Here is a 22,790-nt window from a genome sequence, read left to right as displayed (position 1 = left end):
GTTTAATTAAAATTTATTCCCCGCACGTCCACCGGAATTTTATCATTTCATCGTTACACATTGGAACACATTTGCGAAAGGGGAAAGGGGAGAATACGAGTGATAAATGGAGTCGACAAATTTTGCGAATTATTCTTCTATTTAAATTCGATCAATATTCTTCGACTGTGTTTCTTCAGTTTTTTTAATTGATCGCGAGAAGAAAAATTCACGGGAATATATTTGCATGGAATTTTTTGATAAATTGACGAATTTTGGAAGATATTCTTCCATATTTATTATTTGATTCAATATTTCGCAAAAAACTCATTCTTCCTTTCGATTTCAGTTTTTTAATTGTTACGTGAATGCATCGTTGTGGAATTTTCATTGTCGATAATTATTTTAACAAATTGACGAATTTTGCGAAATATTTCGAAAAATTCATTCCCCCTCCCGATTTCTTAATTGTTACGTGAATGCATCGTTATGGAATTTTCATTGTCGATAATTATTTTAATAAATCGACTAATTTTAGAGATATTTAAGATACTGTTCTACTTATTATTAGATTCAATATTTCGAAAAATTCATTTTCCCTTTCGATATTAGTTTTTTAATTGTTACATGAATGTATTGTCATGGAATTTTTGTCGTTGTCGATATCGATTATCGATAACTATTTTTAAAAATTAATGAATTTTACAAAATACTGTTCTACTTATTATTAGATTCAATATTTCGAAAAATTCATTCTCCCTTTCGATAATTAGTTTCTTAATTATTATAACTTTCATTGTCGATAATTATTTTCAAAGATTAATGAATTTCGCAAAATACTCTTCTACTTATTATTGAATTCAATATTTTGAAAAATTCATTCTTTATTTCGATTACTTAATTATTACGTGATTGTATCGTTATGAAACTTTCGAAATATTTCGAAAAACTCATTCTTCCTTTCCATTTTTAAATTATTATTGTAAAACTTATCGTTATATAACTTTCATTGCCGATAATTATTTTTAAAGATTAACGAATTCTGCAAAATATTTCGATTTCTTAATTATTAATTGTAAATTTTCATCGTCGACAAGTGATTCAATAAATCGACGAATCTCGCAAGACATTCTTCTTCCACTTTTTGTTTCTTAAAAAAAAAAAAAAAAAAAAAAAAAACTCATTCTTCCTTTCAATCTCTTAATTATTACGTGAACCCATTGTTATCGAAACTTATCGAAGGTAAAAGTTTCTTTATTATCACGATTTAATATACACACTCCTTGCTCCATCGATCGAAGCGAGATGAAGAAGAAGAAGATGGTCGCGTGACCGGTGATGTTAATGGAAAGTTGAATTCTCTCGATCTCTTTGTTCTTTGTCGAAGATGGGCGAAAAGGAAAAGGAAGAAAACAGTTATCAAGGGGAGGCACTTAGCCGCAAGCGGGGAAAATTAATGAAGGAAGCGAGGAGGAGGCATTTTTCAATTTGAGAACAGCGTAGGAAGGAACCGTTTTAGCTTAAGTGCCTCGCCCCTTCCACGCGAAAACTACACTTGCGATTTCTCTGTTTCTCGATTAATTCGTAAACGTAATTCGCACGCCATCTCGCGACGCATCCATCAGTTAATCTCGTCGATACATTCGTCTAACCGAGCGCCTCACTACTGGAATATTAATTTTATTATTATTTTTTATTATTATTACTATTATTATTTTTTATTATTATTATTATATTATTTATTAACACATAGATGGAGTATTAATTTTATCGAAACGAATATCGTTTTCATGCGAAATCGAGGTTTTTAAACGAAAAAAAAAAATATATATTTTACTAAAATTTTATCAGTTTTTATTATTATTATATTATTTATTAACACATAGATGGAGTATTAATTTTATCGAAACGAATATCGTTTTGAGACAAAATCGAAGTTTTAACCTTTTAAACGAAAAAAAAAAATATATATATATATATATTTTACTAAAATTTTATTATTTTTTTATTATTATTACATAACTTAACACGAGATGGAATATTAATTCTATTAAAATGAGTATCGTTTTGAAGCGAAATTTAACTAATTTTATCAAAATCGAATCATGATACTAGACAATGTAATTCTGATTATTTTATAAATTACAAAAAGTATACAAATTGTTATTACAGAAACGTAAAAATCTCAAAATTTACACTAAAAACTTCATTCGTCAACATTTTGTTCAACATAATACCCTTTTTCACGAGGAACTGGAAGAAATAAAAGGCTTGTCCATATTAGAGAAAGTTCACGAAAATATACTTTGAAAGAGACTCGAATATCAGTGAAAATGAAATTAAACTTTTGTCTCGTACCAGGACAAAAATAGGATAAAAGATAAGAGCACCTCGACCGACAAAATATGCATTTTATCAACTAAGATAAATAAAATGAAAATAAGTATATATAACGTTTCTAACTTTAAATTATATATCATCGAAGCTATATTCCATTTTAAAAGATATTTTTTATCGTATTTATTTTATTTAATTAACTCTGTCCAATAATTTTAGTACGTGGTTTATAAATCACATTGGCAGTTGAAGGATTAAAGCAAGATATTTTTTTTTTTCACTGTATTTCTCTAAAAATTGCAATTAACTTGAATTTGAAATATCGATGCAATTATAAATGTTTTATAAATTTTACTTTTATTCGAATAATTTATTAAATCCTCCCCAAAGTTTGAGATGTTGCCTAAATGCCTCTCTCTCTCTCTCTCTCTCTCCCCTCCTTCTTTTCTTCTTCTCAGAGAAAGGAAAGAATGGCGAAAAGATGTTGGAACCATCGAGGACGAATGAAATAAAAATCGCGATTGAGGCTAATGGAAAGTGCATTTGTCTGGAAATGGAGCTCTGACAATTTGCACGTATCATACTCCACGTCGTATTGTTATGTTACAAATTTATTATATCAAATGAAATATAATAGAATTTAATGTGTCAAAAATTATTGTTAAAAATTGAGAGAGAGAGAGAGAGAGAGAAATTTTGACACTAGTTGAAATCTAGACGGCAAGCCACAAATTCACCAGGAATTTGTCTGTCAGCAAAAATGTTGTTTGCTTCCTCTCCTCGGAGAAATGGAGACCGAAGAACAAATCGTTCTCTCGATTGCAGACCGATTACGATCGACACTTGGAGGAATTGTTGGAGCGGGTGGAAGCACTGTTGATCGGGATCCTGAGGAAGAATTTGAGGAAAGAAAATTTGGATCAGGTGGCTCGTTACCATGCCCTCCTCGAGAACGTTCGACATTTGTCCAAAGGTGAGTCTTAAGCTTCCTTCTCCTCTATTAAAATCACTTAATGGAGAGTAGAAATTCATTCACATCGAACAAAGTGTTCCAAATTATTCTTCTTTCTTGTTCGACACCGTACGTTATTTTCGACATTTGTCGAAAATGATTTACTCTTCTCCTTTACTAAAATTATCTAATGGAAAATAGAAATCCATTCGAATAACGTCTCCAATTATTTTTTCTTCTTTTCGAAAGACGATCAGTCATATTTATATATAATTTCGAAAAGTGAGTCTTACGCTGTTTCTCTAAAATCACTTAAATAAAAGTAGATATCCATTCACATCGAATCACGTGTTCCAAATTATTCTCCTTTCTTCTTCTTTTTTCGAGACCACATGTTATACATGTTTTTGACATCTGTCCAAAAGTGAATCTTACGCTTCTCCTCTAATGGAAAATAGAAATCCATTCACATCGAACAAAGTATTCCAAATTATTCTTCTTTTTTGTTCCTTTTTTCGAGACCACACGTTATATATATATTTTTGACATTTGTCCAAAAGTGAATCTTACGTTTCTCCTTACTAAAATCACCTAAACAAAAATAGAAATCCATTCACATCGAATCACGTGTTCCAAATTATTCTCCTTTCTTCTTCTTTTTTCGAGACCACATGTTATACATGTTATATGTTTTTGACATCTGTCCAAAAGTGAGTCTTACATTTCTTCTCTAAAATAACCTAAACAAGAATAGAAATTCATTCGCATCGAATAAAATTATTTTGCTTCAAATTTTCCTTTCTTGTTCTTTTTTTTAAGACCACACGTTATATATATTTTCAACATTTATTCAAAAGTGAGTCTTACATTTCTTCTTTAAAATAACCTAAACAAGAATAGAAATTCATTCGCATCGAATAAAATTATTTTGCTTCAAATTTTCCTTTCTTGTTCTTTTTTTTAAGACCACACGTTATATATATTTTCAACATTTATTCAAAAGTGAGTCTTACATTTCTTCTCTAAAATAACCTAAACAAGAATAGAAATTCATTCGCATCGAATAAAATTATTTTGCTTCAAATTATTTTCCTTTCTTGTTCTTTTTTTTAAGATCACACGTTATATATATTTTCAACATTTATTCAAAAGTGAGTCTTACATTTCTTCTTTAAAATAACCTAAACAAGAATAGAAATCCATTCGCATTGAATAAAATTATTTTGCTTCAAATTATTTTCCTTTCTTGTTCTTTTTTTTAAGACCACACGTTATATATATTTTCAACATTTATTCAAAAGTGAGTCTTACATTTCTTCTTTAAAATAACCTAAACAAGAATAGAAATTCATTCGCATCGAATAAAATTATTTTGCTTCAAATTATTTTCCTTTCTTGTTCTTTTTTTTAAGACCACACGTTATACATATTTTTGACATTTGTCCAAAAGTGAATCTTCCGCTTCCCTTGCACTATTAAAATCATCTAATGGAAAATAGAAATCCATTCGCATCACAAATTATTTTCCTTTCTTGTTCTTTTTTTCGAGACCACATTATATATATTTTCAACATTTATTCAAAAGTGAGTCTTACATTTCTTCTCTAAAATAACCTAAACAAGAATAGAAATCCATTCGCATCGAATAAAATTATTTTGCTTCAAATTATTTTCCTTTCTTGTTCTTTTTTTTAAGACCACACGTTATATATATTTTCAACATTTATTCAAAAGTGAGTCTTACATTTCTTCTTTAAAACCTATATAACCTAAATAACCTAAACAAGAATAGAAATCCATTCGCATCGAATAAAATTATTTTGCTTCAAGTTATTTTTTCTCCTTCTTGTTCTTCTTTTCAAAACGATACGATCTATGCACATTTACATTTCGATTTCGAACAAGTTTGAAACAAAAGTCGAAGATAAAGTTGGAAAATTGTGAATTTGATTTTTTCGTCGCTCCCATTTTTCCCATCGGGCACGATTCACGATTGTACCGGTTTCGACGAAACTTTTGTCGCTAGAACCAGACGGCGGAGGGGAAACAATGGAAACGACCATGTCGTCGGAGACGAAGCTGTTTCTACGTAAAACCGAGGAATTATCGAGGCTCGTGTCGGCGATGAAAGGGCTCGAGATCCGCAGCGAGTCGGAATTACTCGAGATCGAGAAAAAGCTGGCCGATCTATCGATCGCCGTGAACAAGGACAGATGCCTGAACGCCGGAGGAAAATTCGAGTGGGTGGACAGCGTGTTGGTGAAAGTGAGTATCGCCTCCTTTTTTTTTTTTTTTTTCGTTTGATTTAAAAAAAGAGAAAAGAAAAAAAAGCGGCCATTATTATTATAAGGAGTGGATTCAATTCTCGTCGAAATTGTATTCTTTCGAAATTTTTTATTCCACTCTTGTATTTTATTTGTTATATTTATTTATTGTTATCTTGTAACAGTGTTTCGAAACGGTGTTTATCGAAAAAATAAGTCTATTTTCTGTTGTTTCTATTTGAAATTTTTATACAATTTCTTTACAATAGTGTTTATCGAAAAAATAAGTTTATTTTCTGTTGTTTCTCTTACTCGAAATTTCTTACAATTATACATTTCTTACAACAGTGTTTCGAAGCGGTGTTTATCGAAAAAATAAGTCTATTTTCTGTTGTTTCTCTTGTCGATCGATTCTTGCCAAGCCAAAGATATAAATAGTTACAGGTAATAGTTTGTATCGCCATTTGAGAACGATCTGAGAAAGTTTCTTTGCGAGACTGGCGACAATTTTAGATAGACATTTTAGATGAACATTAATAAACAATAAAAAATATATATCTAATGGATATTAGTTAAATATTAAAAAAATGGAATCTAATGAAAATAAAAAAAATCGATCATCCCTTTCGAAAAGTTTCTATTTACAATCGATTTCTCAACTTTCTCCAGAACAAGGTGAACACCTTTGAGATCGAACGACGCCATTAAAAGATGGAATAATAATAATAAAAAACTATCGAAAAAAATATATTTTCAACGCGGAATATTATTCTCTCAATTCTCGATCGAGTAATAAAATAATACAAATTAAATGATAAAACATTGGAAAACATTTCCACGAAACAAAGAAATCGTTAAATTTAAATAATAAAGAATGGAAAGTGTTGCACGAGGCGATCAAAGACGGCTAATAGGAGAATCGATGACGGGGTCGAATTTAGAAAAAAAAAAAAAAAAAATCTAATTTGTGTGGACAAAGCGCACGTAAGTGGGAATCGCGTTTTCCATTTCAGTGCCTGCGGAACGGCACATGGTTATTGCTGGACCAGGTGAATCTGTGCAGCCCAGCAATTTTGGATCGATTGAATGGGCTGCTGGAACCGAACGGCGCGCTAACGATCGGGGAGAAGGGTGTCGATGAAAACGGGGACGTGTTCACCGTGAAACCTCACCAGGACTTTCGCTTGTTCCTAGCTATGGATCCACGCTATGGAGAGATATCCAGGCAAGTGTAATTAATTCTCTTCCCTTTTTCCCTTTTTATTCCTTTTTCATTGAAAAAACTAAATTATTAACCTTCTATCGTGTGAATTTTGAGTGACGAGTTGAGAAAATATATATATATATATATATATAACCGTTAGTTAAGTCTACTTACAACCGGATCAAATGACAAGCAATGCAGTCGAGCATGAAGTTGTTATGATATTTGAGTCGAATGCGCGCTATATGAATGCATGGAGTTCAGTTTCTAGCCGATAGATGTCTCTTAAGTCTGTTCTAAAACGAAGCATAGATTTTTGGTATGCAAAATTTTGGAATTTTATCTTTACTGGCTGATTCCATGTGACTGTTTAAAGACTATCGTGCTCACGTTCCTATTGATAGGATATTTAAATCTAATTTCACAAAGACGATGTCATTGGGATAAAAGTGAGCGTTCCTATTTTTCTCATGTATTAGGAACACATTAGAAACATCCTTTGAAATTTAATTCCTCCAATTGGGAATGGAATGCAATGGAAGTGGATTAAAATCGTAATCGTGATGAATAATGAACAGAAATTTAGAATCGTTATCGAATAGACTATAAAGAGACGCAACAATTCTGATTAATTTCAAACAATTTTATTTATTTTTCTCATGTGTTAGGAACACACCTTTGAAATTTAATTCCCCTGATTGGGAACGGAATGCAATAGAAGTGTGGATTAAAATCGTAATCGTGATGAATAATGAACAGAATTTTACAGAATATAGAATCGTTATCGACCGAGATTAAACTATTAAACTGTAAAGAGACGCAACAATTCTGATTAATTCCAAACATTTATTTAGACTTATTATAAACATTTATTATTTATATTCCGATTAATTTAAACGAAATTTAACCAAATTTTTCTATTTTTAGAGCTATGCGAAACAGGGGCGTAGAAATTAGCATACCGACCCCCCAAAATCACGCGCCCCTCGATCGACTGGACGTGGTGTCTTTGTTGAACAACTGCGGGATCAGGGACGGGGCCCAACGGGACTCGATAGTGGAAATTCATCGATCGTTGTACGAGGCCCGGTACAGATTGAACGAGTTGTTGCAGGTAGCTTCGTTCACCAGCCGCCAGATGTCGAAGGGATTCTCGTTCGAGAGATCCTTAAGGAACTCGTATCGCGAGCTCTGCGCCACGCTCGACCCGAGATCGAGGCACGAGGCTTGGGGAAAAATCGAGGCAATTTTGTCCGGGGAGAGGGGGGAACGAGCCTTCTTCCGTTACGATCTCGACGCCCTCACGTTGAGATTGTGCGATCTTCGAAGGAACTCGGGGCTGGCCGTCGTCAGGCAGCAGGGATTCCTTTTGAAGTCTGCCGTGGAGAAATTGAGGTAAAGAGAAAGTTAAAATTGGTTTACTTTTCTTCTCTGCTCGAAAGTAGAAGAAAAAGAGAAGAGATTCGAAAAATTTTCCATACTTTTTTCTTTTTCTCGTGCAATATATGCGTTTCGAGTGGTTCGACAATTGAATTCCTCGCGAAAAAAATATAAATCGAAAATGTGGAATGATATTCTTGTCTTGTTAAAATTGTAATAGTATAGTTATATTTGAAAGTAGGGATCAACATTTCTAACGTGAGAAAGGAAAATACACGTTTTTAAAATATCGAATTTCATACGCAATGCGAGTTTAACTTTTTGACAAGCGATCGATTATCGTTCGTTTCGTCGTTCGAAATAATTGTTTTTAAATAAAATAAAATATTCGAGAACCTGTAATCCTAGCATTCGAAGAATCTCTCCCTCGTTAAAATCGTGAAGTTTATTTTAATTGGAATATGTCGTTGGGAAAATATATTGTTTTTGTTTCGACAAATTTCGTGTTTTCGATTTAATAAATTTTTAACGAAATTTCAATTTTGCTTCTCGATGAAAAATTAGGTCGTTTCTTCATCTCTTCGTTTCAGGGACGATTCGGAGAAAATTGATTTTGGAGATTTATTCGATGGACCGCCCATCACGGATACAAAGAAGTTTTTGAAACACCTTTTGCTCGATTTTTACGAACGTTCTTCCATGGACGATTTACCGATCAGACGATTATGGTGCTCGAAGAACATTTTCTCGAAGAACGAGTTGGACGAATTTTCAAGTATGAGCGAATGTTTGGCCAAGAAAGTGGAGGACTCGAAACCTTTGTTCGAGTCTGGCCTGGACGTCCCGTTGTATCTGATCGAACGTTCCACTATCGCTAATAATTTGTCCATTAAGCTGTATTTTCGATCGATGATTCACGATTGCCAGTCGAGAAGAAGAAAGGAGGATGGAAACGGCGACAAAAATGTTATTCGATTGGAGGAGTATTCGTCCGCCGTCTCCTCGGGTGAGTTGAAAAGAGAAAAAATTAATAATTCGCTGAAAAAAAACCTTGATCTTCGAATTTTTCCTCTCACTTCTTTTCAGGAAGATTGTCCACCAACTTGAAACACGAGACGTTGATCTTGAAATTCGCACGGTTGACTGAACAATGTCCGATAATCTTGGACACGATCCTGGAAAATCTCAACTTACCGATAGACGATAAAACGTATCTCGAGTTGCGAGACGATTTGAAATGGTACAAAAGATTCCACGATCAAGGATCGGCGAGATTGGTGGACAGATCTCGAGGCACGTTCCTCGATCTCCGCGAGATCTCCTCCTCGTTGACGGTCCATTACAAATGGTTGGTCAAATTTTTCCAAAGATTGTTCGCCCTTCTCCCCGCCTACTCGACTAATCTCGCCCGCCAACGATTGTCCGACTTTGCGGCCGAGTATCTCAACGTTCCCCTCGAAGGGGACAAGTATCGAAAATTGCGCAACAAGGTCAAGAAACACCTCTCTTCGATCCCTCCCCCCCACTTCTCCCACCGTCGAATCGCGTTCCGCGAGAAATTGAGATCCGCCTCGAGGAAGTTGGAGATCAACGAGGAGGACACGATCGACTCGTCGAGGACCAGATCGAAGATGGCCTCGATCCGACTCGAGCGAAATTTGGCCGCCAGGGGGAGGCTGATCGAGATCTGCCTCGAGGATTCGAGGAACGATCGGTGCGAGGACGAGGCGGAGATCGACGAGTTGGACGAAAGCATCGTCGAGTTGAGGGAGGAGGAGGAGATTGGCGAGGGGAGGAGAAAAGAAGAAAATGGTGTCGAGTTGTGGCCTGTCTACGAGTTTTTCTTCCTGCTTTTCGCGTATCGCTTTCAAAGAAGATTTTGCGACGTGTTCTTGCTTCGTAATGTCACGGATCAGGAAGAGACGAGGATTGGGAAAATTTGCGAAGAGGGCGCTTTTGGAAGATTCGAACAGGTTCCTACCATACCGGCGCGATTGATCGGCTTGATGAGAGCTCTGAACGACGAGGAAGCGTTACCAGGGGGGAGGAGGATCGCTTTGTTCCATGAGTTGTTCAACGCGGTCGAAGATTTCACGGGGCGATCCTTCTCCGCCGGAAATTCGAACGTTTTTCTACGCTGTTTGCGCGACGAGGAGGAAGAGGAGGACGATTTCCAGGTAATTTTTGTTTTTCTTACTTTTTTTTTTTTTTTTTTTTTTCAATTTCGAAGATTTTATTACGCACGAGTCGTGGAGAAAATTAAGTGGACGCGTGTAGCGAGCAAGAAAAAGTTTTAATTCGTTTGAACTCACGATCTAAATTTTATTGATATAACGTGAAATGGGGCTCAGTCACGAAATTTAATTGCAAAAATAATCAAAGTTATATTGCTCATAAAAAAAAATATAATATAATGTTTCTAGAAGCACTGTTGATAAAATTTATAAAAAGTATTTAGAACACGGTAGCGTTGATAATTTATACGGTCGAGGATGGAAACGTAGCACGATCCAACGATAACATCACGAAATATCGTTGAATAGTTACGATTATTTTTAAGACTGTAAAAGATTAAAAGAGGCAAAGACTTTGTTTAAAGACCTTGCAAAAGAAGAAATATTTAAATTTTGCCATAAGTATATAAACAAATAATTTAAAGAGTAAAATTTGAATTATTAAATAAGAAAAGAAAGGCTTAACCATCTTACCGACTGTTGTATCGATTGCCAAGTATGGAGGAGGATCAGTAATGTTCGTTTCTCGTGGTATGGAAATTTAATATCCATGGATGGTATTACGAATGCAGATAAATACATCGATATCTTGAATGAAAATTTAGAAGAATTTTAAAAATGGACGTTACAACAAGATAACGATCCAAAACCATACCAATTGGAGTATAATGGATGCTTTAGAAATTTCTTTAGAATAAAATTTGTTTATTAATAAACAAATATTATTGAAAGAATTGAAAATTCAATGGATTGACAAAAATTACTTGGAAAAACTTGTTGAAAGCCATATCACGATGATTAAAGGCCATTATAAAAATCAAAGATTCCAATATCAAATACCAATTATCTTTATGTACGTATAAAACGTCCACTCGTTCACAATTGTAATTTTGTGCGGTTTTGTATAAATGATACATAAATTATAGTACATTCTTTTTATTCATAGTTGAATTTTAATGTTTCGCATTTTGCATTTCATTACTTGTTATATTTTGTTACGTTTTTACTTGAATTTTTATTATTACGCTGCGTTAGTTTTTCATTTTTCATTGCATATCGAGTTTTTTTCTTGTTACCATTAGTCGTAATACTATCTGTCTGTCGAACCTACCGCGCAGTTTTGCTTTTTAGGTAGTATTTTTTAGTAATTTAGGGTACATAGATTAAAAAATGCTCAAAAAGAATGATTTTGTTTCTATTTAATCGCGCTGTCTTCAATTCAATTAGTAATTTACAAGAAGTTAAACACAAACGTGCATACAACTTTCGATAAGTTTCTAAAAGAAGGATCTGGGTTACCGATCGAGTAAAGCATTCTAATTCCGAAGGGATTGCTAATTATATCCAAATTCGACCAACCAGAAGAACTCTAAATACAGATAGATTGTCGAAGCAGAAACACGAAGCAGCGCATTCTTAGGACTCTTATGTCGAGTATGGCTTAATATTATACATTGTAATTTTTAAAATAATTTAAAATGTTTAAATCTAATTTTTTCTTTTAAATACTTTGTAATAAAGATCGAATTTGTTTTATATTTCGCCATTTTACACAATTAAGGAATTGTTGTTAGGATTAAGCAAATTGCTTAGAAAGAAAAGAAAAAATATCCTCGAAAGCTTCGCAAAGTCTGCAGCTCGAAGAGAAAAAGAAAAGAAACAAGATATACACGTCAATTCGGTCAAGTGTCAAGTTTCACAAAATATCGTAACACGCTCGTAAGAAAACACTAAGCATACGAACATACAAACAACTTTGTAAAATTTTATCAAAAATAGCGTGGATTTAACAAAACTGCTTTAAAACCGTACATACGTGTTTGTGTCCGAGAAAGACAAAGAAAAAAACGTCTGTTATGTATTCAATGAATCAATTTCTTCTTGCTCGCTAGATGCACTTAATTCCACTTAATATTGTACACTTCTTTCAAATTCGCGTCTTCCCAATTTTCAGACGAGTCTCGTGAACAAATCGACCCTCTGCCATCTCCTCTACGAGCTCTTCTCTTCTTCCGAGCGGCGAGGAGATGAGGGCGCCACTTTCGGGAATCACGAGAGCAGGAAAAGACTGCTGCGCACTGTACAGGCGTTGTTGTGGAGAAATTCCACGGTGTTGAACTCGACCGACTACGACGTGTCAGCCAATGACTCGGCCCTCCTCCGATTTTACGCCAACTATTACCTGTCCACCGTGAACGGGATCCTGGACTCGATCGACCTGAAGCTGAACAAGGAGGAGAGGGCCGACTTGACGACTCGTTTCCTCTCGCCTGCGAACGCGTTGCAGGCCATCCAGCAGAAATTGAACAGCTCGAGCGACGCGTCGAGCAGAGGGAACGGTTGGCTGTTGCTGGGCCATCTCCAAGCCTTTCTCTTCGCCCATCTCGACTCCATCGATCCCGTGCGAAAGATCGCGTTGAAATCTGGATACCTTCGCGAGAACGTGGCCGAGTTGGAGCTCTCGTTGCGCCTCGACCGCTTGCAATCCTCGATCCTCGGCCCAACTTCTCGTTCCTCCTCGAGAAGAACTATGATAGAGGACCGTTTGAGGGAGTCGTCGAAGGGTTTGGAGAACTCTTCAGGCGCGGTCAGACCCCCCTCCCTGTTCCCCCGTTTAAGGGAAGAGGTGGAGAATTTCTCGAGCAACGTGGCCTCGTCCACGTTCGAGCGGATCGAGCGATTGAACGAGGCGGTGACCGATTCGAGGGTGATGGAGGAGCCTCGGCTGAGGGAGAGGCTGCGCGAGGCCGAGATCTGGAGGAGGTCGTTGGAGAGGTTCTCCGCAAAGTTGGAGAGGAACTTTCTCCCAGGTTTCCCGGATCTCGTCTCGCCTATTCTCTCAGCCGTGTCGAGCCTCCGCCACGGGTTGTCGATCCTCGCGCATCTGGCGGCATCCAGCCGTGCGATGGGATCCAACGAGTCCTCGTCTTCTTACGAACTGTTGCGTTTCCCGGTTATTGGCCGATGCCAAGAGAATTACCTGAACCTGGTCAGACTGTGCTTCTCCTCGGAAAGCTCGAGACTCTCTATGAGCAAGATCGCCCTGATGGAACTCGAGAATTTGTCGCTGGCCGTTCGAAACGGCGGGCAGACAGGGTCCTTGCTGGACGAATTGATCAGGATCCTGCACTGGATCAGGATCGCGTGGAGGGAGCAGGAGAGACGAAGAGAGGAGGAGGCTAAGGAGAGGGAGAGCCTGTTCAAGAGCAAAGGAGCTAGGAAAAAGGAGGAAGAGGAGGAGGAGGAGGATTACAGAGACACGTTCCCCGACCATGGACGAGACTTCCTCGAGTTCAGGGAGCAGGATTCGATCGTCGAGGAAGGGACGAGTTCGGGGAGAGACGTCGAGGCGATATCCTCGAGGGACGCCAGGGCCATCCTCGAGATTCACTCGAGCGTGTTGGACAATTGTTCAGCAGAGGAGGAGAAGGATCGAGGAGCCCTCGAGCCGGACTTCCTTCGCCCGTTGGCCCAAAGGTACGAGGTGTTGGGCCACGAGGTGAGAACTTGGCCAGAGAGTCTCTCCTCCCGATTGGTGTCCACTTTGAGCGTGTTGATCTCCCACGGATCCTCCTCGTCCTCGTTCTCCCGTCTAGAGGATGGAAAGGCGTACAACTTCTACAAGAATCCGAACGTGGACGAGGTGGAACGTTGCCGCCCGCTTTTCGACCAGCTTCGCGCGAGGATCGACGAGCTGTCGAGGGAGTGGCCCGGCAACCCGTTGCTCGACTCGATAACAACGATAATCGACAGGGTGTCCGGCTTCTCCGTGGAATCCCCTTTATCCAGATACCTGATGGGCGCTGAATTGGTGTTGACCAAGGTGAAACAGTGGGAGGAGAACGCCCGCCACGACGTCAGCCTGGCTGAGTTCGTCGAGTCGTTCGGGGCAACGATCCTACGTTGGAGGAGGCTCGAGATCTCGAGGTGGAACGACTCGTTGGAGCTGGTCGAGGAGGACTCGAGGACCGAGGCCTCGAGATGGTGGTTCTTCCTCTTCGATTTGACGGACGAGTATGTTACGGATGATAGTGGAAAGGAGGAGGACGACGCATCGAGGAGAGGGAAGATGATCGAGAGCTTGGAACGTTTCATGACCGAGTCGTGTCTGATCGAGTTCGAGGGCAGGCTCGGATTGATTCGTCTCTTCTATCGACACCACGCTCGCCTCCTCGATGAGGAGGGGGAGAAGGGGAGGAGGAGAAGGAAGGAATTGCTGTCCATATTGTGGAACGTTCACATGTATTACGCCCGATTCGTGGACGACGTTCGTGGACGGATGAGAGCCTCGAAGGAGCCGATCGCGAAGAAGCTGAGGGACGCGATCAAGATCGCGAGGTGGAACGACTTGAGCTACTGGTCCGTGAGAGGAACGGCCGATAAAACGAGGAGGACGCTGCACAAATTCGCGAGGGAGTATCGAAACGCTCTGCGGGAGAGCGTCGCCTCTCGTCTCAGGTCGCCGAGGAGCGAGGCTCCCTCTTCTTCGAGAAGGGAGGAGCCGATCGAACCCGCCGATTTCTTGATCACCGAACCCAAGGATTCTGGAAAATTGGCAAGATTGGCGCGCAAGGCTCGCCAATACTGCGAGCTCGTGATCAAGAGCAACGATTACGCCCGGATCCGAGGGGACGTGGAGGTCTTCGTCGAGGAGTGTCTGGAGGAGAGCGAGGAGTTGAGAAACCTGAGGATCGACGAGACGTTGACGGAGGAGAAGCGACGAGGCCTGTCGAAGAGCATCGGCCGGCGAAAGAGGGCGGCGTTGGCGAATTATTTCAAAACGTTGGCCACTCGACTAGGCATCTCGTACAGGACGGGCGTCCTCGCGTGGAAGAATCGAAGGGGCCAGGTTATGAATTTCACGTGCTCGCCCCTGGATCTGCGTCAGATCCGGGCGGACGAGTTATTCTTGCAAGGAGAGGAGGGCCAAGCGGGGAGAGGATTGCAGGAGCAGTGGTCGGATTGCGACAGGTACTATTACGAGTCGTTGGTCAGACTGAGCTTCCTCGACGGGATCCTGAGCAGCGGGAGGGGCGGGCTGGGCGCGCAGGACGCGGAGCGTTGCCGCGGCCTCTCCGCTCATCTCGTCCTCCTCGCCCATCGTCAGAAACAGACCATAGCCGGCTTCCTCGACCTCCTGCTCCCCTTCGGCCTCCAAGTGTCGAACCTTGGATCGATGAGGATCGACGAGAGCGGTGTCGAATGAAGTCGTCCAACTTGACTCCTCCAAAGATGTTCCCCCGGAATCGGCTCGAAGAGTCGTGATAATCCCTCCGCAGAGGGAGTTTCGTGAGGCGGCGAGCAATTTCCAAGGATTGTTGGAGGTGTTGCAGATATCCGTGAAGCAGATCGTGACCTTTTTGGAGAGTTGTCCGACGGGCGATTGTCTCGAGGAGGGCCTCGATCTGACGGAGACGCGCGTGGCCGGGTTGAGGGACGAGGACGTTTCGAGGAGCGCCGCCGCCTCGTTGAGAGATTGCTTGGGCCTGGTGAGGGGGATAGCGAGCGAGTCGAATCGGTGGATCTCGATCGAGAGGAGGGTGGAACGATCGGGTGGAGGAGGGGTCTTCCTGTCGCATCGAGGGCGAGTCGAGTTCTTGGAGGCGAGTCATCGACGGCTCGATCGAGTCAGGCGGGAACTGGCCGAGCTGAGGCGCGCGTTCACCGACGATCATCCGATCGTCGAGAACGTGCGTTTCCTGATCGAGAAGATCGACGAGAGCAATCGAGAGATACTCGGATCGATGCGCGAGCGAGCGAGCGAGAAGAAGAGAGAAGAGAGAGGGAAGGAGTACGAAGAGAAGTTGGACGCGTTGGTCACCCAAATTCTACTCGTCGTTCAGAAGAGGCTCACAGACAGTCGGAAAATCGGCGAACGAGGGAACGAAACCGAGGAAAATCGTGACGTAGAGGAGAATCTGATGACCGAGAGATTGATAGAATCGTTGGAGAGGGTTATGCCAGACTTACGTTTGAACACGGTGTCGCGATTACTCGGCGAATTGATGCAAATCATTCACGAATCCGATGTCGAATCTGCGAATGATCGTGTAAGGTAGGTAGAATTTCTAACGTTATTTTTTCTTGATTTTAAAATGTTTTGCATATCAACTTGAGCATACAAATATTGGATCAATAATGATCAAATTTGTGATACAATTGTTACTAGATATTACTAGAATGGTACAAGGTACGTGGAATTTCTTGAAGAAGAAATCTAAAATGATTTGTATATCGTGAATCAACAATGATTAAATTTATATAATACAATTGTCACTAAACATTGCTAGATCGTATAAGATACGTAATTTCTTGAAGAAGAAATCATTTGTGATGGTCATGAATCAATAATGACCAAATTTATATGATACAATTGTTACTAGATATTACTAGAATGGTACAAGGTACGTAGAATTTCTTGAAGAAGAAATCTAAAATGATTTGTATATCGTGAACCAACAATGATTAAATTTATATAATACAATTGTCACTAGACTAGAATTGTTAGATCTTACGAGATACGTAGAATTTCTTAAAAAAGAAATCTAAAATGATTTATATCAATAAAAATCATTGGAAAATATTGGATCAATAATGGTTAAATTTATATAATACAATTATTATTAGACATTATTAAATCGTACGTAGAATTGAAGGAGAAATCTAAAATAATATGCATATGAATAAAAATCATAAAAATCGTGAATCAATAATGATCAAATTTATATGATACAATTCTCACTAGACATGCATCGATATTAGGCATCTCCAGACGTGGCATTTCCACGAATGAATAATAATATTAGATCCATTATCCCCATCACTATTATTACTATTGTTAAGAAACCTATCCTATCCAAGAGCAAGCTAACAGAATTAAAACTACGCGTTATCCATTGTCTTCTCTCATTCATCGGTCGATTTTGCAATTCTCTTTCTCCTCGTTAGTGTATACACAAATTTCACATGAAATTAATCCACAAATAATTTCAATTTCCCCCAGATCTTTATTGCGGTATCTACCTCTTCTCGAACAATACACCCTGCTCCTCCGTTACTATCTGCACGAGCAAGTGGCGTCCTTCCGTCTCACTTGCAAATTCCTCTACCTTCAACTCGGCGTCTTCCTCGACTTGGCGGCTAACGGTTTCTGCCTACCGAACGACGAGGCCGAGTGCGGCGGGGAGGAGGGGAGGAACGTCGAGGGAGGGATGGGATTGGCCGAGGGCGAGGGGCGGGTGGACGTGTCAGAGAGGATCGAGAGCGAGGATCAGTTGGAGGGGGCGAGGGACCCGAACGAGAAGAGCGAGGAGGAAGGGAAGAAGGATGTAAGGGAGGAGGAGAAAGGGATAGAGATGTCGGAAAATTTCGAAGGATCGATGCAAGATATCGAGCGAGGGGACGAGGAGGAGGAAGAGAAGAACGAGGAAGACGAAGACCTCGACAAAGAGATGGGTGAGACCGATGAAACTGCTGACAAGCTGGACGAAGAGATTTGGAAGGACGAGGAGGAGGAGAAGGAGGAGGAGGGGGAAGGTAAGGAGGATGAAAAGGAGGAGAGGGGGAGAGGTGAGAAAACTGGAAAGGAGGAATTGAGCGCGAAGGACGAGGGCGATAAACAGAGGGATGGGAACGAGGAAACGGAGGGTGAAGAAAGGAAGACGGAGGAAGAGAAGAGAGAGATCAACGAATTGGAAGAGCCCGAGGTAAACGAGGATCAGATAGATCCGTATCACGGAAAATATCGGCCGGAAATAGAGCCGGAACCGTTCGAGCTTCCGGAGGATGTTAATTTAGACGAGGAAGCGAAGGAGGATAATCCTGAGGGCGAAGAGGAGAAAGATCCCTTCGACATTGATCAGATGAAAGAGTCGAGAGAAATTTCGGAAGAAATGAACGAGTGTGAAGAGAAAGAAGGCTCTGAGGAAGATAAACGAAATGAGTCTGGTGATGATGAGGAGGAGGAGGAGGAGGAGGAGGAAGATTCAAACTTGGACGGTAACAAAAGAAAAGAGGAGAAAGTTGAGAAAGATGAGAAGAATGAGAAGCTCGAGGAGGATGAGAAGAAGGATGAGAAGATGGAAGAAGAGAATAACGAGGAGGAAGATGTGGCGCCAGCCAGTTTTGACGCGGGTAGCAAAGAAGTCGACGCCTCCCAGGAAGTTGAATCGAGGAAAGATGGCTCGAGAGATGCGGTGGAAAGTCAGTCGAATGAGGAGCAAATGGAAATAGATCCCACGGAGAATAGCGTGGAGAGTAAAAAAGATAAAGGTAACAAAATTTTTATCTTTACATTTGTTACAATATAAAACTCGTTTCGAATAATTCGTTTCGTTGTTTTTCAAGGAACGGGCCAATCGCAAACGGAAGAACGCGAGGGACATTCTGGATCCAAGCAGGAGGAGAACGTCCCTACTTCTGGCGAAGAGGTGTCTTCGAAACCAGCACCGAAACGAAGAAGGCCAGGCCAGAGTGATGATAAACGTAGCTTGCTCGATGACGACGCCCAATCTTCGGCAAAGAAATTAAAAACCGCCGAGATACACGATCGAGACACCGGGGAGGAGAGTGAGAAGAATAAAGGTGGCGGTGAAAGTGAGACTTACGAGCATATCAAAAGTTCGGAGAAACACGACGATTACGCTTTTGATGCTGCGACCGAAGAACAAATTAAGAAACAGGCATCGAACTTGGAAGGTAAATTTCTTCTTTCTTCTTCAAAAAGTTTTTTCAAAAATTATATTTTAATTTTCCTCTCTCTTCGTATAAATTATTCAGAAGAGGATAAAATGGACGATCAATTGGAAGATGATGACGTTAAAATGCACGAGGATCCAGCATCGAGCGATCGAGAGGAAGAAACAAAGAAGGAACAATCTCAGAAATTGTCTGAAAGTAAGAAGGAAAAATCGGCGAACGCGAGAGGCGAAAGAACAGACGACGCGGAACAGATCGAGATAGGGGGTGACGTTGAAGGGGAAAACGTGGAAACGACTCGTGTTTTACGAGGGAATGAATCTACCATTCATACAAAATTATCGGAAACAGAGTTGTACGACGTTTCCACGGATGACATTGCACAGAAGAGGTCCGAGATAGAGAATATGTTGGGCCAATGGTCTCAGGGGCCATCTTCGATAGAGGCGGCGAATGCTTGGAATTCTATAAGCGCCATAACCGAATCAGCTGCCAGGGAATTGTCGGAAAAATTACGTTTGGTATTGGAGCCGACGTTAACTTCTCGATTGAAAGGCGATTACAGGACTGGCAAGCGTATAAACATGAGAAAAGTGATTCCGTATATAGCCAGTGAATTTCGTAAAGATAAAATTTGGTTGAGGCGTACGAAACCGTCGAAAAGGGATTATCAGATCGTATTGGCCATCGATGATTCGAGCAGTATGGCCGACAACCACTCGAAGGAATTGGCATTTGAGTCGCTTTCGTTAATTGGCAAAGCTATGACTTATTTGGAGGTTGGCCAACTCGCTGTTCTCAATTTCGGGGAACGGGTGAACATACTTCATCCTTTCGGGGAAAACTTTACAGAGGAAAGTGGCGCTAGGTAAGCGTGCATAACTGTGACGAATAATTGAATAAATCTAGATGCAAGTAGAACGATTAAGAAAAGTTTAAATCTTCCAGGTTGATTCAAGAAATGAAGTTTGAACAGAAAAAGACAATGATCGGTCAGTTGCTTGATTTTACGATAGAAATGTTCGCATCTCAAAGCAGTTCTTCTGACAATGCCAAATTGGTTACTATTTTATCGGACGGTAGAGGAATATTCTCCGAAGGGATAGAAACGGTGACTACAGCTGTGAGAAAAGCTAAATTGTTGAATATATTTCTCGTTTTCATAATAGTCGATAATCCTCTCAACAAGGTAAATAAGAAAATTTATATTATTTTGTATAATTATGTGCTGTTTTGTTTTTATTATATATTCTTTTTTCTAGGATTCAATACTTGATATTAGAATGCCAGTTTTTGATGGTGGTAAATTATTAGGTATACGTTCCTACATGGATAACTTTCCATTTCCATTTTATATTATTCTTAGAGATTTGAATACCTTGCCTGTTGTGTTGAGCGATGCATTACGACAATGGTTTGAAATTGTAGGTAGAATTGATACCTGAAAACAATAACGTTTATATAATATAAATAGATTTCTTTTTTTTTATGTTTTGCATTTGATTCGAAATATAAAATATTTATTAAATTTATTCGTATCTTTAATCCTTTTGTAATTCTTTTTTATTTAAAAATCATATCAAAAATATTTAAAAAATGGACTAAATTATCTGAATTATCTGATATTTCGTATTTTCTTTATGGTCACGTATAAACAAGGAGAGTCAATAATAAGAAATGGATAGAGGTAAAAATTGTAAAATCAACGCCATCTTTAGAGTATAAATCTAATATAAATAAGGAAAGTAAATAATAGGAGAAAGATAGAATAAGAATTGACTGTCATTTCTTAAATATCAAAGATATTTCTTCAAAGGATCATTTTTTTAAAAACACTCGAGAGATAGTGCAGATGCTTAATTGTTACTTTACTTTCCCAAAGATATCTTTAGTAATTAAGAAATGGTGCTACAGTCAACTCTTATCTTTATATATATATGTATATCTTTCTCTTACGGATTACTTTCTTTGTCTACTATTTTCTCTAAGATGGCGCTAACTTTTAATTCTTACTTTATTTTATCCTATCTTTGAACAGATGTTTTTGATATTTACAAGATGGCGCTAATAATCAATTCTTATCCTGTCTTCATCCTTGTTCTACGATTTATTCTCCTCGTCTATATTTGTTTTCTCTGCAGCACACGAGGTGACGCTAATTCTTGAATTTTTTACTCTATTTCTGTTTACTCTTTATCCATACAGTTAAAAGATCTATGAATACATTTCAATAAATATATTGAACAAAAATATCAAGGTTGTATCAAAAATTATTTTTAAAACCTATTGACTTACATTATATATCGAATAATATCTTACGTTAAATAAGTAACATAAAATATATTTAATGCTTTTTAAAACTTATGAAGCTTAACAATAATTAATTATTCTCTAACTTATTCTAATTTTTTTTAACTTTTTCATTTCTTCAATATCCTTACACGTTTTTACACGTTTTTCACTTAAAATGTTTCAAAGCCTTTACCATAAAGTATTAACGGCAATTTAACGTTATGCGGTATTAAAAACAAACATTCCTTCAACTTCTCGTATTGCGGTCTTTTCAATTCGCCGATCTTTTTGTTGTTTATCCTGAATTTATTGATAACCACGGCGTTTTTCATTATTCGATGCATTGTCACGTGATGGACTCGATGCTTCATAGCAAAATAAATAACGTCCTTCAAGTCCTCAAGAACGTTTAAACATTGTTGCTTGGATAAGTTCAGTTTTTTCTTTTTTGTCATTATCCTGATCACTTGAATTATTATTAATGATTAAACACAACAAAAGATAAGATTAATAAGATTATATTTTATGGGTGCATTTATGAGATTGTTTTTTAAATTTATAAGTGTGATTATTCCTCTTAAATTAAAATCGAAAAGTTTTTGGTTTTCATAACGTAATTTTGATATATAAAAAGTATCAGAGGAGAGAAATACATGGATTGATCCTATGATAAAAGTTCGTTAAATTATTTTATTTAATCTTTTCAAGATCTGGATTATCTTCATATTGGTGAAACAATAATAATGTAAAATTGTTTTATTTTTGATTTATTGTTGATGAAATAAATTAATTAATCGATAAGACTATTTTATATTTACCAATGTAAATAAAGGTGTTCATTCACTATTTGCCACCAGTATGAGCTAATTAATATATCAATGATCAAGATTTCGTATTGAGAACGAAACATTTAATACACAGGAAACACGATACGTAGATATATAACTATTTACTGACTCTGGCATAATAATGTATAGTAAATATTTTATAATTGCAAGATTGACCTACTTCATAACTGGAGATTCATCCCCAACACTGAGAAAATCCCCTCTTACCACGACACGTAACAAGATGTTCGAGCAATGAAACTTGATCCGAGATAAAATGTTGGAGAGACAGTATTAGTGCAAGATAAAATAATGAAAAAAAAAAAAAAAAAAACAAATTTATTATCTTATATTACATACATAAATATGGTCCAAATTATATCATATTTGAACTTATTTTAATTAAAAAGATCTTACAATTACAATGGTTAAAAATTTCATTAAAAGAATGGAGGAAAATAGAAGAAATGTATAGTATTGCATTATTTTGTTTCATCGACATGTTTTTTTTGAAGCATCTTTGTTTTCTGTCTCTTTCACTCGTTGTCCTTCTCTATGTTTGAGAAAAAACATAAACAAACATCTGTGTTTTGGTTGAGCGCATATTAAAAGCGAGAATCAATA

General features: G+C 38.5%; 2 protein-coding genes across 2 annotated transcripts in view; one reads left to right on the top strand and one right to left on the bottom strand.

Annotated features, from left to right (window-relative positions):
• LOC100864473 (midasin) overlaps window positions 1-20,579 on the top strand; it is a 102,970-nt gene extending 82,391 nt beyond the window's left edge. The window contains 13 exon segments of the mRNA XM_086906269.1: window positions 3,142-3,289; window positions 5,295-5,533; window positions 6,546-6,757; window positions 7,664-8,131; window positions 8,707-9,122; window positions 9,203-10,293; window positions 12,305-15,528; window positions 15,530-16,405; window positions 17,354-18,621; window positions 18,697-19,047; window positions 19,129-19,915; window positions 19,996-20,236; window positions 20,310-20,579. Coding sequence (XP_086762395.1) covers window positions 3,142-3,289; window positions 5,295-5,533; window positions 6,546-6,757; window positions 7,664-8,131; window positions 8,707-9,122; window positions 9,203-10,293; window positions 12,305-15,528; window positions 15,530-16,405; window positions 17,354-18,621; window positions 18,697-19,047; window positions 19,129-19,915; window positions 19,996-20,236; window positions 20,310-20,492 — 9,504 coding nt within the window. The 3' untranslated portion in view covers window positions 20,493-20,579.
• Window positions 20,256-22,388, bottom strand: LOC147657948 (uncharacterized). The gene is made up of 3 exons (XM_086906270.1): window positions 22,158-22,388; window positions 21,533-21,805; window positions 20,256-20,488 (listed from the first exon to the last, which is right to left on the bottom strand). The coding sequence occupies exons 1-3, from the start codon at window positions 22,177-22,179 to the stop codon at window positions 20,451-20,453; spliced, it is 333 nt and encodes a 110-aa protein (XP_086762396.1). The 5' UTR covers window positions 22,180-22,388; the 3' UTR covers window positions 20,256-20,450.
• Between the last annotated feature and the right edge of the window lie 402 nt (window positions 22,389-22,790).

This window comes from Apis florea, unplaced genomic scaffold (assembly GCF_048593485.1).
Source record: "Apis florea isolate Af1SG1 unplaced genomic scaffold, ASM4859348v1 contig_2492_pilon, whole genome shotgun sequence".
NCBI lineage: Eukaryota > Metazoa > Arthropoda > Insecta > Hymenoptera > Apidae > Apis > Apis florea.
Note: the sequence above shows the minus strand (reverse complement) of the source record. Positions and strands in the feature narration are given on the sequence as shown.

Bases quoted from the DNA above. Each gene is read 5' to 3' on its own strand.
- LOC147657948 (XM_086906270.1), bottom strand. From the start codon at position 22,179: ATGAACACCTTTATTTACATTG. The intron at 21,806-22,157 runs GTAAATATAAAA...TAATAATTCAAG, and splicing joins GAACACCTTTATTTACATTG to TGATCAGGATAATGACAAAA. The intron at 20,489-21,532 runs GTAAAGGCTTTG...TATTGTTTTCAG, and splicing joins ATTGCCGTTAATACTTTATG to GTATCAATTCTACCTACAAT.